Below are 19,450 nucleotides of genomic sequence, written 5' to 3'. Positions count from 1 at the left end.
TACGATACAAAAGATTTTTTTATATTATTATTATGGGCAAGTTTGTGTTATATAAATTGATAAAAAATATAAATATAACTATACTGTATTTTATAATATATCGGAAACTAACTAGTAATATGTGGGATGGTTACTAAGTAATAAAAGATTTTTTGTTTGTAATAATAATATAAAAAAGACTTTCATTCACAATATAAAAAAATACATTTTTACATCCAACGTTTTGAAAATTAATTTTATTTATATAATTTTTTAAAATTTAATTAACAAGCAATCACAAAATACGTGACCAGGCTTAAGTGGAAATCAATTAATTTAAAAAATTAAGTATATATTATTATTGTAATGTTTGTAACCTTAAAAATTATTTTAAAATAAATTCAAAATTGATAGGTTTCCAATTTATACAATTTTTTTTAAAAATTAATCCCAAAAATGTAACATTTTTTTTTGATCCTTCATTCCGCCCTTTGGTCTAAAAATGGAAATGATCCAAATATATAGAGAGTATTTTTTTTTAAAATATAATCAGAAATCCGATAAATGATAAAAAGAAAATATCAAAAATGTTTATAATATTCAATTTTGGTGTCTAAATTTTTTTTCCCTAAAAATTTTTTTAAAATAATATTCCGAACGTAATAAATAACAGAAAAAAATTTAAGGAAATAATGATAAGTATGGGTTTTAAAGAAAAAAGCCTTCCGAAAGTATTGCTTGTATTGTTTATTTTTACCTTCTTCTCGAACGTACTATTCAGTTATTGTTCAGCACATTCTTTTACTCAAATAAAACGAACGCAGGGTTTAACCGAGGGTCAAAATTCCTTAACAAATGTAGAAGCCCAAGACTATGAAGATATACTGAATATAAATTCTTGGAGATACGAATCAAAAAAAGAAAATGGAGATAAATATGTTTCGAATACAACAATGGAGCATAGTTACAATAAAAAGCTTTTAGAGGTCAAAAATTGTAATAAATTTAAAATTAATAATGTTCCATTATTAAAAAATCGATATAATTATTCAAATATCAAAAAACATTATTTTATAAAACCCTTTACTTTGTCTTCATACAATCTAACAAATCAATTCCTAAAAGATGAACCTGCTCAATCATCCATCAATATAAAATTCATAAACTGGAACTTATCACGTCAAAAAGGCAATCATAATGAAAAAGATTCCTATAATCCAGAGACCGATTTAGCAAATGTGATGTTAGGCGATGACCCTCAAGTCCTCAATGACCATCTATTCTTAAGGGGCAGTCGCAATATGATGAATAATAATCAGCATTTTCAAAAATTTGTTCTCCCCCCCCTGAACACTTTGCTTCAAAACGATAAATTACAACTCAATCCCGAGGCCTATGATCACAACAAGAATCTTGATAACCAAAATCAACGTGTTAATGAACCCGATTTGAAATTGATAGTTCGTCCGTCTTCTAGCGAATATTTACTTCCTATATCGGATCTTCAAGAGAACCCAGATCCCAAATACGACCCTAGACCGACCGATTTGAACCCGAGAAAACTAAAAGCTCTCTTGGGAAGGAGATATGATCATAGATACATGAGCGCGTTTAGGCCGCAAGATTCGATATCCCACCCCAATGGAACTATTTATTTTGGGTTTAGACAAAATAGTAGGGGTTTACCAAGTGGGAATAGAATAACCATGTATAAGGTAAGATATATTTTTGTTTTGTACTTCTATGTGTTAATTGTTTTATTTTTATTAAATTACTATTTTGACGATTTTATCTTAAAATACTTTGTGGCAGTGCTGAAAATTTTTACGCTTTCATTTTCATTTAAGTCATACGTTATCACTAAAAGAATACAATTTTTCCTAATTTCTATTGAAAAAAAAAATTGATCAATCGATTTAAAAAAAAGATCATGAACATGAACTTCAAAATGGCTGGTATGAGACGAAAGATAAGGCTTAGAGTATCCAGGCGCATCAAACGCAAATTATTCAAATACCTCAAGGCTTACACATCTTGTCCTGTGCTTTATAGATGGAAAAATATTGGCAAACGATTTTGGCCTAATTGGGTTCTAGAGGGGCAATGTTATGGCTCTGGTAATGAAAGTCCCCATATATTTCCAACTAACTCTATTCATCATTTACACACCTCTGTTAATAATCAAGAGAATGATTATATTAATTATAACAGCGATAACAATGTAGATCGAAATGGCGAGGATACTAACCATAATAACGTAATAGACTTAAAGCTGTCTGATGGTGCTAAATTCATTATGGCTAATAACGAAAGAGCAGATGGCGGTAATGACAAAGTGCGATCGTGTTCCATTCCTCCAGGAATGATTTGCAGGCCTAGTACTACCATCAATTTAACCATACTAAGATGGTATTGCCAAAATTGGGAGTCCAAAAGTTATTGTTCTTGGATATTCGTTCAATACCCTATAATCGAATCCTGTAAATGTTCTTGTTGATCTAATTATGATTATCAATTCAAATAATAAATACTCATTTGTGCATAGATGCTAATGATGTTTCTCTACAAAAACAATTAGTGTAATTTATTGACTCCATCTACTTGTTAAAATAAAATAAGAACTGTAGAATGTTATACTATATAGCTGTTACATAAACTCGACCTTTATATATTATATTACTCCGTGATTTATGTAATATCTTTTATTCGTTATGAAAAATATTTGTTTATTTAAAAATAAAAATTCTTGAATAAGTTAAGTCACATATTTTTAGGTCTTAGGTAAACTTACAAACTTTTTTGAGCAATAAAAAAAACTGCCCAAAATCGATTTTCTTCAAAATGTCTTTTCAAATTTGACAAAATTTGAATTTAAAATTCTATAATAATTATAAAATATATATTTAAAAATCACCCCCTCCCCTCTTTTTATCCAACCCATACATAAGTCTGTTGATTCATAGATATTATTAAATTAATATAATGTAATAAAATGATACTTTTTTACATTTTTAACACAATCTTTTCTTTAACAATTTTAATAAATTTTATAAAATCAATTAAATTCAATTAAATTAATGAGTCTCTTATATTTGATATGTTAAAATGTGTCTCGGACCTTAAGTGTATTCTAAATGATATTACAATTATGATATATGTATACATTGAAATCAGTTAAGAAAGTAAAATGAATAACACTCAATTTCAAAATAAAAATATATTAGTTTAAATATATTTAATTGATATGAGTTGGAGAATTGGGTTGTTGTTTAATATTCGTAATAAAAACCGGATCGAAGACCGATATTAGAATAAAAGCTTGACCGAAAATCGATAAAGTCTCGCATAACTTCCAAATTAGTCACCAAAAAAACAGAAACTTTTGAATATTTCGTCTTGACCTTAATTTTTTGTTTTGCTCTTGTTTTAGGATATTTTTAATTTAATATAGTTTAAAAAAAATTAAAGAAATAACTCTAATTTTAATAATGTTATTTTTTAATATTTATTTTCCTATTTTTTATTTTACTTTTTACTGTTTTTTTTTAAAAAAATACTATTATTTTTTGTTTTTGGTTCTTTTAAACAGTACACTACTTCTTGCTCTTGCCTTTTTTAAATTTCACCTTTGTTTTATTTTTTTGAATTTTCCTTTCAATCCTACTGGCCACTTTATGAAATTGGAGGTTAAATTTTAAACAATATATCTTCATGTTTCATATATGTTATTCTGGCTAGCTATTTTCCCTGTATTAACACTGGGATTATTGTCATCCATAATTTTTCGTCTATTTAATTGCAATCAATCTATAGAAAAATTGTGAATAATTTTGTAATTTAAATCTGTTTTATTTGTTAATTATCTTATTGACGTATATAGCTTGGGGGGGGGGAGGCTTAAACAAAATTGCTTTAGATTTTTTAGATGCGAGAACTAGGAACTAATTTTAATTAAGAGAAAATATGTCATATAATTTTCATTAAATTTGTAAGAATACTTTTACCTCACTAAAAAATACCCAAATACAGTGTTATGCAGAGATAATTCAAAACATTTTCATATTTATTAATTTATTTAAAAATAAAATTATTTGACCTGCAAAAAATTATTATATGAAAATATTTTAAATTAAATCTGCAAAACCCTGTAGTGAAAAACGGGCCAAAAATTATTTTTGTTCAATATCTTGTGAATGTGAGACTAAAATAAATATATGGTAATAAGTATGTATTTGAATATACATCTTTTGATCAATACATTAATCTGTTAAGAACAAAAGATTGCTGTTAGCCTTTTTACCCCAACTGCAAATATGGTTGGCTAAGTTTTATATCTTTCATTTTACTCTCTTTCCAAATTTATCGAACCCCTATCCTTTTTCCAATGTAATGCAAATGGACGCTATAAATTTGAAAAAATAATCTAGGTTACTAATAAAAACTTTCATAAGAGAATGCTTCCTGAAAATGAAATAATTTAGGCGGGGCATGTCCTAGTGAGCTTATACCATTGAAGTGATACTTTCAATATGGAATTGATACTTTATCTTTTCATTGTTTGAAGTATAGAAACGCGCCATAATTAGAATTATTTCTGTCATACTAAAAAATCATCTATAGTAATCGTTATCATTTTCATCGTAATTCCAAAATACTACAAATCAATTTTATAAACGTTTTTATGCTAATAAAGGTAGCAAAGTTATAGGCAGATATATCGAACGATAAAAAGTTATATTGATGATAGTAGTTTATTATATATTTTGAAATTGATTTAATAAAGAAGCGAGGTTCACTTTAATATAATAGGAATTCGAATCATCACGAGTTTCGATTCAAATTAAAATATTCAGTTAGGATAATAATATCGGATGGGTTTAAATAATTAAAATCCGATTAGAACCAAACGAATACACACCTATTAGAATTGTGAGACAAAGGGTAGGCGGGTGAGCTGTTTAAAAATAATTTTTAATGGGCGAATGGGTTATTTTCAGCGAGTGCCTACCCATATAAATTAAAATATTTTCTTTTTACCTTTTGGTAATATAATTTTCAGAGTTTTTAAAAGATACTTTTCAAATGGTTCTAGGTACAGATACAATTTTTTAAATACTTATGTGAGGTGTACATAATGCTTAATTTAGGATTTTATTGCTATTATATATATTTATTTTATTAAATTCAAATTATTAGTGAGTTAGAATTAATAAGTATTTTTAATAATATTTTAATTATTAATAAATATCTATAATTTTTTAAATATTTTTCATTTTTACTTCCATTTTGTAAAACAGAAGAAATAGAAATACAAAAGTTAAATAAGGCTGAGCATGAAAAAAAGTAATGTGTCGTCAGAAGCGATATCATTATTAAATTCAATTGATCAATCAGAGTTTATCATTGCTGATAGTTGCATCAATAAATTATTTTTAGCTTTGTAGAAATTTGCGAAAACCAAGTTTAGATTTGGTTCAGGTTATTGATTTGGCGGAAAATATATATGAACAGGTAGATACAATAAGAATGAATGTAGATAAATATTTTCATAATATTTATCTAGACGTTGAATCGAAGGCCAAATTTTATGATATAACACTAATTAAACCTCGTCTAGCACCTAGGCCATTATTGAGATGTAAAATAAATATTGGCTCAACTGAAGATTATAAAATATCCATTTTCATCCCATTCTTAGATACTTTTTTATCGCAAATAAAAGTACGGTTTTTAGATAAAAAACAAGTCTTTAGCAATCTTCAAGTTTTATTACCCAAAGATCCTTCTTCGTTTTCTAATGCCACTATTGGTAAAATTAAATATTTAGCAAAATTTTATTCCTATGAGATTGATACTGAAATAAATTTAATCAGTGAATTCGAATTGTAGTATAAATATTTACTATGCGCTCAATCGGTGTAAAGAAACCATGGCTCAATTTCCTAATATTATGAAGTTGTTTTATATTCTTGCATGTTTGCCTATTACAACATGTACGAATGAAAGGACTTTTTCCAACTTGAGAAGGTTGAAAACATACTTACGAAGTACTGAATCTCAGCTAAATGGGTTAGCTCTGTTAAATATCCACAGAGATTTGGTTCCAACGACAAACGAAATTCTTGATGAATTGGCAACATTCCCACGAAAATTAAAAATCACATTATAATTAAAATATTTTGAATAATATTGTATTTGATAAGAAGTTAAAAAAAACTTGTTAATTTAATTATTTTCTAGTCAATATTTTATACACACTACTATTAGTATTTTCAATAAAAAAATTATATTCTACTTATATTGTATGAGAATTTAAGCTGAGGCTAGTTTTTAAAGCAAATTTTATAAAAAAAATGACATTACACTTTATTTCAACTTTACATTTAAAAAAACTTTATTAAATATAGTATACCTAACTTGAAATAATAAAAAATAGGCTTGTAATATCCATAAGCAAGAATTAGTAAATAATAGATAAAAATAGAAATATAATTATTATTAAATTATGAATAATTTAATAGAATAGCTAAAACATAAGACCCGGCCGAAGGCCAGGTAAAAGGGGTTAGAAGGCAAAGCCCCCCCCCCCCCAAAAAAAAATCCCCCCACCCATAAGAAAATCTTGGATACGCCACTGATGAATAACATCTTTATATTGGTATAATCATTAAATATATTAAAATCTCGACACTCATTTTTACAAAATTATTCAAAACTTGATGAGTGTCAAAATTTATATCATCTGAGAGGTGACCAAAAAATATAATATTAAATTATTTTTTTTCAAAGATTGTATAGAAATATTGATCTAAAAATTATTATATATTTTTTAAAAAATTCTTAACATATTATTAAATGAATTTATTTATAGTTTTTAATATAAAAAACGTAAAATAAAATTATATCCAAATTTATCTCAAAATTATCTAAAAATAAATACAGATAATTTGAAATAGAATCTATATCAGATATCGTTATTTTTATAAAGTGTATATAGATACAGATACCACCTTTTTGTATCTAGATACTTTGCCCATCTGATTATTTTTATATACACCTATAATTGTACAATGTTTTTTAAAATATATTATATATATTATTTTTGCATATATCGACATAAATGTACATTATAAATCTGTTTAAAGTGAAACCTTTTTTATCGTTAATCAATTATAAAAATTTCTTGTAAATTATATTTCATATTTGGCAATACAATTTTATATAAATGCAATATTTTTTTTATATTGTTTATGACAGATCAAAGGGAATTTAGATATGCTCTTGGCAGAGATATATTTCTACCCTAAAACTGTAAAAGATGTAGGTTAGTGGTTGATTCTAAAGCTGACATCCTCTATTGTCTCGTGAACAGATACAAATAATGTAAGGCACGAAAGAATTAATGAAAAAATTCAAGATTCATTATTCAAAGTTGATGTCTCTTAACATCTCGAACCAAGAGATACTTCCATTATTAATAACTAACGGCCTGAGAGCATAGGTTCCTTGGAATATAGGGAAACATTTATTGGGACTTTCAATGTAAAGAAATTTTCGTCCCATTAAATAATAATTACGATCCATTAGGTATAGGCGGAAAAATGGAAATCCCAAAAATATTCAAATCTAGTCGACAACAATATATTTATACCCTATTGTGGTATCAACGAACTGCTCTTTCGAAAGAAACTAAATCCCTAATCAAACTAATTAGCCAACTATAAAACAATAATCTTTTGATTAATACGTTACAATTTTAAATAATTTAAAGATTCATGACAGTCACTAGAATAAGAACACTATTTTTAACCTCTTCATTTTTTTTAAAATAATTTCTATATGAATTTTAAATTTTATTTCTAAATATGTTATCATTAGTTTACATGTTATTTCTAATTAATATTGATTATTAAATTAATAAATGAATGGCATTTGAAGGGTAAATTTTATAAGACTTACCTTAATTTTTGAGTGATTCTAAACTTCTTTGCTAAATAAAACATACCAATATTTTCCTTTTATTTTTAAACTAAATTGTTCAGCAATGTATGAAGAGATCTGTTTAACAGTATCGTGGCATGATTTCTTATTAGATGTCTAAAAAAATTGAAAGAAAAGGGGGAGCATGAGTTAAAAAATATTTTAAATAATATAAGGGCGTGCTGGTAAAAAATTTAAAAAGAATGGGCGGGCGGGTTCAAAATTTCTTCAAAACCAAATGTAGGCGAACGGGCGGGTTAAAAAATTTTAAACAACGAGTGTGCAGGATTGTTGTCTAAAACCCGCCATTGCAGACCTTATATTTTTTACAGTAAAACTTGTTTAATTTAGGCTGTGATAATTCGGACAACTCCTTAATTTGACCAAAATTTTGAGTCCCAATTAAATTCCTATTAACTAATATTAGAAAGTAAGTCTTGTTAAATTTAGCAATTGTATAAGTTAGGCAAAAATTTTGGTCCTAACAGTGCTCAAATTATACTTATTTTATTTTATTTTTAAAATTGAAATTTTTGAGAGGAATGGGCATTTAATAGTCTGCTCCAATCCATCATTAAATCATTCTATGGTTCATTTTGAAGGAGGGGAAAATATTAAATTTAGACATTCTCATAAAAATTACAGAGAATTAATTTAAGCATTGCCATTCTTTCCCTACCAAATAATTGTTGCCATATTTAAAAATATTTTGGTAAAATGTCTTACAGGGTTTCCTATAGAGGGCTGCATTGGATGGGTTTCGGCCTGCTCGCCCACGCCCGCCCATCTAACTGGGTAGGCAAAAAAAATTTAAGAGCGGGTAGGCGGGCGGTTTAAAAATTTTTTAAATTATGGGCGGGTGGGTGGGCGGATTAAGAGATTTAAACAATGGGCTGGCGGCTTAAAAAATTTATAACCATTTAAGTGAATATTAATAAAAAATTGTTCTTTTTGAATATTAAAATTAAAATGTACTTTTTTGGTATCATAAAAGCTTTTTTCTTAAAATAAACAAACTTTTTTTTTTATTTAAAACTACTTTGGTGGAAACGAAGACAAGAAAGAGATTTTCCAAAGCTATCAAGATTAGCAAGAAAATATTGGCAATTCCTGCAATTCTGAACGAGGATTTAGCATTGCTGGAAGGTTTTTAGAACAAAGAAGAACGTGTTTGAATCCAGAAAATGCCGATTCATTATTATTTTTTGCATTATAACTACATATAATATCAATTTATATTTATATTTTTTTCATATTTTATTTGATCAAATTTAATTATCCATAATTTAAATAAATATTTTTTTATGCTTAATATAATAATTTCCTAAATTTTAAAATTTTTGTAGAAGTATAATGCTGATTTTTTTTTAATTAGATGCTTAAAAAATTGAAAGAATGGCCATAATTAAATTATATAAGTGGTCTTGGGTTAAATTTTTTTATTAATAATGGGTGGGCGGGTTAAAAATTTTAGTGGGCGAGCGGGTAATGAGTTTTAGACTAATGGGCGGGCGGGTATATTTTTTTGAAAACTATGGGCGGGCTGGGCGGGCGAGTTAAAATTTTTTTAAACCATTGGGTAGGCGGGCTTATGATCTAAACCCCCCCCCCAATTCAGACCTCTAGTTTCCCATCCAAAAAAGGAAAAGCCCTAACAAAAAAGGAAAAAGTCCGATCAAAAAAGGAAAAAATCCGATCAAAAAAGGATAAGGTTCGATCAAAAAAAGAAAAATGTCAAACAAAAAGAAAAAGGCCCAATCAAAAAAGGAAAAGTGTCAATCAAAAAAGGAAGTCCCAAAAGGAAAGGTGTCAGTCAAAAAAAATCATTCATAAAAGGAAAGTAATTTTTTCAATTCTTCTTAAATTTTTATTTGTTCTTCTTATTTTATTCTAACTTTTTGCAATCTCATTAAGTTTTTTATTGATTAACTGATATTTAAAAAAATAAATCATTAGATTTAAATATCAATTAGGTGAATATTTACAGATGTGGCTTGATTCAGAAATTAAAAATTCAAAATTAGTAAAATTAAAAATAGATCAAGTTATAATTTCTCTAGAAATTATATAGTCTCGTCTAATAGATAGCTAAAACTGAATAAATTTTAATAAAATTATTTCATTTTGGAAATTCTTTCTTGTATATTTTTAATTCAAAAATAAAATTGGCTCAAGAATCTAGATTCGCGATTTGGCGAGAAGCAAATAAAAATTAGTGCTGTAAAGTAACGTCAAAAAGCAACCGTTACTGACTTCGTTACTTTTTGAGGAAGAGGAACGTCATTCGTTGCCTTCTTCTATGAGTAACGAGTAACGGTAACAGGTTTCTTTTTTTGAGTAAAACGTTACTCTTTAAGGAAAAACATATTTAATTGTACTATAAAATTAATTTTATTTATTTTTTAATACAAATAATTAAAGCCTAGTTTTTAAATATCAACCACCATTCCTTCATTTTTATTTTAAATTCTCGTTGTTTTGAATGTTAATCTAATTAATATTCAATCAAAATTCAAAGTAAATGTTAATAATAATATTATTATTCTATTTCATAATTTATGTTAAGATTATTATGTCCATAGTACTTATTTCTTCAGTTGACGATAATTAACCCTTCCCTGACCCCAATTTGAAACTTATTTTACACCAATAAAGAAAATTATGGGTACAAAGTCTATTCTTTGTAATATAAATGATGTCCCAACGCAAATATTTCAACCTCAATGTTCAGCAGTTCAAATCAAACTAAAAGCATGAGGTAAAAAGATGAATTAATATATTATTATTTTAAACATTACTATAATAATAGAATATTAAATCATGGGTATTATAAAATAAACATCAAAAGAAGTATTCTTTCATAATATATTGAAAAGCTTGATTAACAAAATATTGGTATTGGTTCAAAATATTGGATTGGTTCAAAATATTATATTGGGTTTAAACAATATCTTAATTTCTTATTTTAGTATTGCTATTGGTTTAACTTCAAATTGCTAATAAATTTAAAGAATAAAATAGTGATTTTAAAAAACTTTGTTTTAATAAATATGTATTTTTAAATAAATATATATTACTATGTAGCAATGTTGTTTTAGAGAACTGAACCTATATTTTTCCTGATTCCATTTTAAATAATAATTCTGAATTCTGAAATAGATAAGAAATTGAATAATTTTCTTTAATCATAATTTCAATTTTTAATATTTTTTCTGACAATAAGCTTAGTGAAAATGCAATTAAATTTTTAAAAGATTTATCAATTATTGAAAAAGCGAAGTTATTTTTAATAAAAAATTCAGGAATTAATAACATTTTAATTAAAAAATCATACTTTACATTCCTCAAAAATGAAAGAGATTAATCATTTGAATAGTAATTAATAAAAATTAAAGCGTATCAACTCACACTCATTGAGATGTAGAATCCATCTACATCAAAGATAAAAATAGCACAATCAGCTATTGATGAATTAGTTTTTAATTTTGTAATTGAAGAATTACAACCAAATTGTAGAAAGCACTGCATTTATTAATTCTATCAAAAAATTGCAGACATCTAAAAATGTGATGTCTAGGCCTAACCTCGTAATAAAAATTAACAAAGCATATGACACCATAGCATAGAAATTAGTGGATTTATTTTGTATCCCAAAAATTATCTGTACAACTGTGGATTCTTGGTCAGCTTAACATCGGTATATAAAATATATATTTTATAAATTGATAATATTGTCTTTTAAAAAGTTCTTATTTAGGGATGACGATACACTTACACCCAGACACTCTTGAGAGGGTTTCAGCCTGATTAGCTTGTAAAAGGCTATACCAAAAACACACATTTGATTATCTAGCAAAAATAATCTTTGAAAATTTTACTACATATAAGATACAAAATAAAGTGACCAAATGCATTACCGACAATGCTAGAAATTATATAAAAGATTGTAAAATAACTATAATATATTTATTAAAAAATTTATTAGAGTATATGAACAAGGAGAAGAATCGGATGATGAAATAGTTCCTCTGCAATTACTTGATCTATTTAAAAATCAACATACTAATGATAGTATTCTATACTTACCTAGGCATCATTCCTGTTCAGCACACACTTTAAATTTCATTGCAAGTGTAGACATTGAAAAGACAGGTAACGATGTCCATTTTAAAAATTACATTTTCTAAGTGTAAGCTATTGTGGAATAAACATGAGCATGTGCAACTATTTTTAAGGAAAACAAGAGAAGATATCTGATTAAACCGGTTATAACAAGATGGAACTCTTTTTATAAATCCATTAAATTAATAGATAGTATTAAGGAGAATTGCCAAAAATTTGACGAATTTTGTGATAAATCTATTAAGGAGAATTGCCAAAAATTTGACAAATTTTGTGATAAATCTGAATTACAGAGATTTTTAAATAAAGACAAGTCGTTCATGGATGAATACTGTATGGTTAGTGTTAATTAAGAAATATGGTATGTATATATATGATTTTATAGGTTATGCAATCGATTGCTATCGATCATTCAATATAGAGCGAAGAAAAGATGCATTTGTGATATCTAACTACCACGATATTATAATATTAAAACTTAAAAAATCGCTTTAAATAATTTCAAATTTTGTAAGCAGCTTATTAATTTAATTCTGGAAGGCATAGATAAAAGGTATTTTCAAATATTGCCTATAATTTATATTTTGATTATCTTTTATTTTCAATTGATTCAAACACATCTATAAAGATGAATATATACTATCCGCAATAATTCACCCACTATTTAAATTGGATTGGCCCTGGATAAAATTAGAGGGCAACAAAGGAAGCATGCTAGAACTTATTTCCAGTTTGAAGATCTTGATAAAGAAAGATCAGATTATTTTTTTAATCCAATACACATACCAGAATATTTACTGATAAATATAAAATTTTTTTGATGAAGAAATGAATGAAAATCCTGGGAAGATGATCTATTAAGCTTTTTTCAAAATAAAGAGAATTTTTAAATGTTTTTATTTATTAAATACTGTGCCTATTAAACATGTGTTTAACACTAAGCGCTTTTGTTTTTCTGATCAAAATTTTGAAAATCATGCTAAATAAAAAATTGTTGAAAAAGATGTTATCTTATATATAATTATTATTGTATAATTTTATTTATATTTTAATTATATATATATGAAAATTTTTTTTATAAAAAGATCTTATCTTATTATATATTCTTTTTGTATAGTTTTATTAATATTATATATTGAAGGAAAAAAATAAATATTTTTTTGTATATAATATTTAATTTTTTAAGTAACGAGTAACCCGTTACCTTTTAGAATAGTCAGTAACACGCGTTCCTTTTTTAAAAAGGTAATGAGTAACGGTAACACGTTCCCTTTTCAGAAGTAAGGCGTAACGGTAACGCGTTTCTTTTTTGTAGTAACGCTTACAGCACTAATTCAAATTAAATAAATATGAAACGATTCCAGGGCTTTGACAATATATCTATTAAGATATTCCTAAGAAAATCTTTAAAACTCCATAATTGCGTGGATACTTTATCCTCAGGGAGCTGAGTCCCTGTGCGCTCCACCCCCCCCCCTTCCCTAGTAAAGCTACCGATACGAATAATAATTCGTTTTATTATAGTCAAATTTTTTAAATAATTTTATCTAACATTCGAATTATTATTGTTAGCGTCAATGTGTTTTTGTCGGCAATGTGTTATTTTAACTTTAAATCATTTTTTGAGCGCGTATTTTTGAATTTTAAAATCTGATTTTACCGGAAATTATCCTATGAATTTCAAATAATATTGTTATAAACTTTTGAACTTAATATAATTTATTTTAATTTATCCATTTTCATATAAATTAAAGATGACTCAAAAGATATCGGTAAAATCATCAACAATTCATAAGATAGGTATTCTAAACATGCTGGAATACATTTCCGGTAAATCAAGATTTAAAATTTAAAAAAACGCGCTCAAAAAACAATTTGAAAAAATAACACATTGCCGAAGAAACACACTAACGCTAACCCTTGTCATAAATCTATCAATAACATTTTACTAGCCGCCCTCAAAAAAGTTAATATCCCATCTACCCTCGAACCAGTGGGTCTTTCAAACGAATACGCCATACGCCCGGATGGTATTTCTCTCATACCCTGGTCTAATGGTCTTCCGCTAACATGGGATTACACTTGCATTGATTTTACAGCCAAGTCTAACCTCTCATTTTCTGCTATCGAAAAGGCAGAAATCCTTAAAAAAAATAAATACGCTGGCCTCGCCAACACTATGTTCATTCCTATCGTTACCAATACCCTAGGCATGTTTGGAAACGAGGCCCTCAATTTCATTAAAATCATAGGAAAAAAATGAGACAGATCTAAGGGGACCCCAATGAAGGATATTACCTTCGCCAGTAGATTTCCCTGGAAATTTGCCGGTCTAATTTTTTAAGTATTCACTCTTCTCTTGGATGATATATACCCCCCCCCCCTTTTTTTAAATATATATATTTTTTTATAGTCCTTTTTAATGTCTTCATAGATTATATATATATTATATATTTATTTTTTTTATATTTAATTTTTAATATATCCATTTTAATATATATTTTTTAATCCTCTGTAATTTAATGATTATGAATAAATAATAAAGTTTAAAAGAATAAAATAAAATAAAAATAAATAAAATTTAATTATTTCTTTATTTCAATTGATAAATAAATAGGACAGGTTGATGCTTGTGAAGTCTATATTGGAATAAATTAATGTCAAAAAATGACGTGGCTTATAAAGAAACTGTCACAATTGAGAGTTTTTGCTTATTGAGAAAAGTTGGCACCTAAAAAAATAAAAAAAATATATATTTACTAAAATTCAGCTGTTTATAAGATTATAATCTAGTATTTTTAGGATCCTTCCTATAGCTATATATGAAATCAAAACAATTATATTAACAATATGAATCATTCATTTATTATCATACCTACATAATTTTAAAATATAACCAATTACTCAAAATTTTGATTCTTAAATTCCGACCTGAAATTTTAACACAACAATCAGCATATCTCAACCAAAATTCCTTCCTACCTTGTTAAATGACATTGGTATTTTAGTATTTTAATCCTACCCAATATCTGGCGATCCCTTTGACCTTAAACATAATAACCTAACCCTTACACGCATAGGCGTAGCCAGGGGGGGGGCAAGGGGAAATTCCCCCCCTTTCAGAAATTTATCACTTTTTGTAAATATCTAATAAAAAATATCCCCCGTAGTCCTCTTTCCACTCCCTGACCCTCAAATATGTATGCATATATCTTAAATAATAATTTAAAAGAAAGAATGTAAAAGTTGATATTTTTTTATAAAACTATTCATCATAATTTATAGATTTTTGGGAAAATAAATTTATAAATATATAAAATGAACCAAAAATGTTTTTTAATAAATGGAATATAAGTCAAAGATAAGTCTTAAGACAGAAGTGAATTGTATTATAATTATTAATAATAGATCCATAAAATTAATAAATAATATAATATATCAAATATAATTTTTTATAAAGTGAGTAATTTTAATTTATTAATCTTAATAAAAGTTAAATATAATTTTAAAACTATTGATAAAATTAAATCATAAATTAAAAAAATATTAAAGCACAATACAAACAGGGGAATATTATATGTCGTAGATTTACAGTATATCTAATTATCAAATGACAATCAAGTAATTTTTACCTATATAGCGATTAATCTATTTTACAGATAACTATAAAATATTGATAAGGACATCAGAAAATATCTTTTAAAGACATTGTGGGATGAATAATATGAAAATTAAATTTAAATGTCATTTTTTAAAATAAATAGATGGCGTTAAATAATTGAATGCAAATTGTTGCATATTTAATATCAAGAGCATTGATTAGTAAAATTTGTTAAATTATTAACTAATATATTCTCTAACTGTCAAATATGTCTCTAAAAGTGGAATTTTACCTAGTATTTTATAACTAATTCTATATAATAGAGTAAAATCAACTATATGTCTACTTACTTTTTATAAATAAATTACTTATAATTGTTTGGAATAATTTATTACCATGCTTTTATATTAAGGCATATACAATACAAGTTATTTATTATATTTTTATTTTATATAAACTAATAAAAATATATTTCATATAAACTAATAAAAATATATTTCATATAAACTAATAAAAATATATTTCATATAAACTAATAAAAATATATTTCATATAAACTAATAAAAATATATTTCATATAAACTAATAAAAATATATTTCATATAAACTAATAAAAATATATTTCATATAAACTAATAAAAATATATTTCATATTTGTTCCATACTTATATTAAAATTTGTAAAAATATTTATGACTATATATAGACTAAAGTAACCCGGCCGAAGGCCCGCCCAAAAGGGGGTCTGGGGCGAAGCCCCCAATAATTTTTTAATTCCCCCCCCCCCCCTTATGAAAATCCTGGCTACGCCTATGCTTACACGCCATCTTATATATTGCTGCACAACAATCATTAATACTATAACATTATAGTGACTTGCTCAACAGTAACTTACCACCAAAATTTCTTTGATTCAATCAATGATGAATTTACTTATCTCAATCAAATATAGTTTTAAATAGATATTGCTGCACAACAATCATAATACAGGAACATTATTGTGGCTTGCTCAACTTACCACCAAGATTTCTTTGATTCAATCAATGATATTCCTACACAACAATCAATAATACAAGAACATTATTGTGGCTTGCTCAACACTAACATACCACCAAGATGTCTTTGATTCAATCAATGATGAAAATACTTATCTCAATCATATATAGATTTAAGTTAATTTATCTACTTGATCATTATATTTATTTTTAAAAATATTTTTAAACATTCCAAAATTCCACAATCATCTAAACCTCAAATTTTAATATATATTTTTCAAAATTATAGATTTTAAGTTAGTTTGTATTATATTTTTTAAAATATAAATTTTTATTTAAACATTACTCAATTATTCTTAATACAACAAAATTTAAATTTTCAATTTAATTTTATAACTTTTATTTATTTATTTATTTTTTTTTTTAAAAAATAACATTTTTGAAAAGTCATTCATTCATACATACCTCCTACCCTCTTCTACTTTTTTTTTATTCTTCTAAAATGGGTATGTCAAGCATTTGTAATGCCTGCCATAGAAATATAACCTTGACCCAAGCTATTTGTTTTTATAAACATGGGCCTAGGCAGTGGCCCCTACACTTTCTGAGCGAATGAAGCAGAATACCCCCCTGAAAAGTAACTCCCCCCCCTTGAAAAAATTATAATTATTTTATGACACCCATAAATTTCAAAAATAATTTTTTTGCATCAATTTTTAATATATATAAATAAAATGTAAAAAATATATACTTTATAAATATTATTTTTAAATTAGTAATTTAGATAAATTAGGGAAAGAGAAAGCGAAAGAATTTATAATTTCATCAATATTTAATTATTTAAATAAATTTTTTTCCATTGATAATATGGTTAAATTATTGAGAAATGAATCTTTCATGGTACTACGAAGTCTTGTTTTAATTAATTTAATTTTACTCATGACTCTTTCGGCAGTACATGAGGTTGTAGGAATGGTTAATAAATTTAAATTAGGGAAAGCAGAAAAATTTTAAAGTAGACAACAATGTAAAATAAATGAATAGTTTTTCCAATCTGAATCGTAAGTCCCTGATTTATCATCGTCATCAGAAGAAGCTATATAATGTATTGGTAAAAATATTTTAATTAAATAAATTTACAATTATCAGAATCTGACAAATCTTTAGATTCTTGAACCTCTAGGTTATGAGTAATAATTACATTCCCTATTTTGGCCATCTTATAAATATTTCTAAACTTCAACATTTCTTCGAAAATTTGACTTGAATTTAAATTGTAAAATTCACAGATATCCTCGATATCTTCTTTAATAATTAATTTTTCTGCCACATTACTTGGCGTAAAAAATGATGTTTGTAAAAATTTCATCGAATCATCATTAAATCTTTCGTTAAACTGCATAATAATTAAATCGAGTGTAGCATAAAACACACCTATTTTAAAGCTAAAAAAAATTTCTATATTTAATGATGAAAGTATATATACCTCCTCTCCTTTTTGGATTGTATTTGAAGTTTAGAACTAAATCAAAAGGTAGATTTCTCTTCTTCATAAAATCTTGTGCCTTTGAAAAAACATCCAAAAATTCAGTGTAATTATCTATTAGATTAAAAAATAATTAAGACAATAATTTATATTATACTTCTCAAATTAATCAAGCAATCTTTTGCCAATTGAATTTGATTTATTGCAAACCCTATATCCTTCGAAATGGTTTGCAATTTTGTATAAGCCAAACTTGTTATCAACAATATTTTATCCAAAACACTAAGTGATAAGATAAAATCAAATTTTTCTATTCTAAAGACTATAGCACTATTCATAGTTGAAGTGGCAGGATCTTCAGAATCCTTTAAATTTGTTAAAGCTGCCCTCAAGGCATCATAAAGTAGAAAAAAATTTACAATAGCTTTATATGACGATAGTCAGCTTCTAAATAAAAAACATTTTAAATATAAATAAATAAGGTACTATTACCGAGTGGTATTCTTGATGCGTAGAAATCGTTGCGATTTTTTCAGATCATTACACTGAAATTTTTTGAGTACCTCATATCTTTTTACACCATTAAAATAGATATAAATCTCATCTAGTATTCCTAGAACATTTGAAGTTCTTTAATTGATTGGCATAATTGAACAATGATTAAATTTAATCAATGACAATAACACCAAATAAAAGCTGCCATTGGCGCCTCTGCTCTAATCAAGGCCTGCACACCATAGATTCTTCCACTCATGTTTGAAGCGCCATCATAACTTTGCCCAACTAGGAATTCAAGGGGTAAATTCATCGAGCCAAGTTTGGACATTATATTATGCTTAATATCGAGACCTGTGGTATTTCACGTACAATATATGTCAATCAGTCTTTCAACAGCTTCGGCGTCTCACTATTTTCAACATATCTTAGTCAAAGCTATTGCTTCTGATTTCGAAACATCATATGTGCCATCAACTATGATTGAAAAGCACCTGTTAAATTCAATCTCATTTTGAATTTTTTTTATAATCATATTTTTCATGGTTTAATGAGAATATTTATGTTATTATATGTTAATAGATTTGCATATGATTTCGTTTTTAATCCCTTATTGTTTTTCTCCCAGTACAGGTTCAGAATCTGCAATGAGTTTAATAAGGCCCGTCATATTGCTTTAATGTAGCCTGTTCCCGAGAAGGCTTGGTTACGAGATATTAAATAACCTAGACATCTTATTAATATTCTTATGATAGAACGGTTATTATCCACACATTCTTTCTGGGGTATTATA

The 19,450-nt window shown here is 26.2% G+C and overlaps 1 protein-coding gene and 1 long non-coding RNA gene across 2 annotated transcripts in view; one reads left to right on the top strand and one right to left on the bottom strand.

Annotated features, from left to right (window-relative positions):
* The window catches only part of LOC135923045 (uncharacterized), a 325,197-nt gene that overhangs the window by 101,684 nt on the left and 204,063 nt on the right, over window positions 1–19,450 (bottom strand). The window lies entirely within an intron of this gene.
* On the top strand, window positions 681–2,476 carry LOC135922317 (uncharacterized). Its single transcript, XM_065456706.1, has 2 exons — window positions 681–1,694; window positions 1,907–2,476. Exons 1-2 carry the CDS (start codon window positions 681–683, stop codon window positions 2,474–2,476), a joined length of 1,584 nt encoding a protein of 527 aa, XP_065312778.1.

The sequence above is a fragment of the Gordionus sp. m RMFG-2023 genome, chromosome 1 (genome assembly GCF_954871325.1).
Source record: "Gordionus sp. m RMFG-2023 chromosome 1, tfGorSpeb1-WG-v2, whole genome shotgun sequence".
NCBI classification, from domain to species: domain Eukaryota; kingdom Metazoa; phylum Nematomorpha; class Gordioida; order Chordodea; family Parachordodidae; genus Gordionus; species Gordionus sp. m RMFG-2023.
The sequence above is the reverse complement of the archived record's forward strand: the minus strand, read 5'-3'. Positions and strand labels throughout refer to the sequence as shown.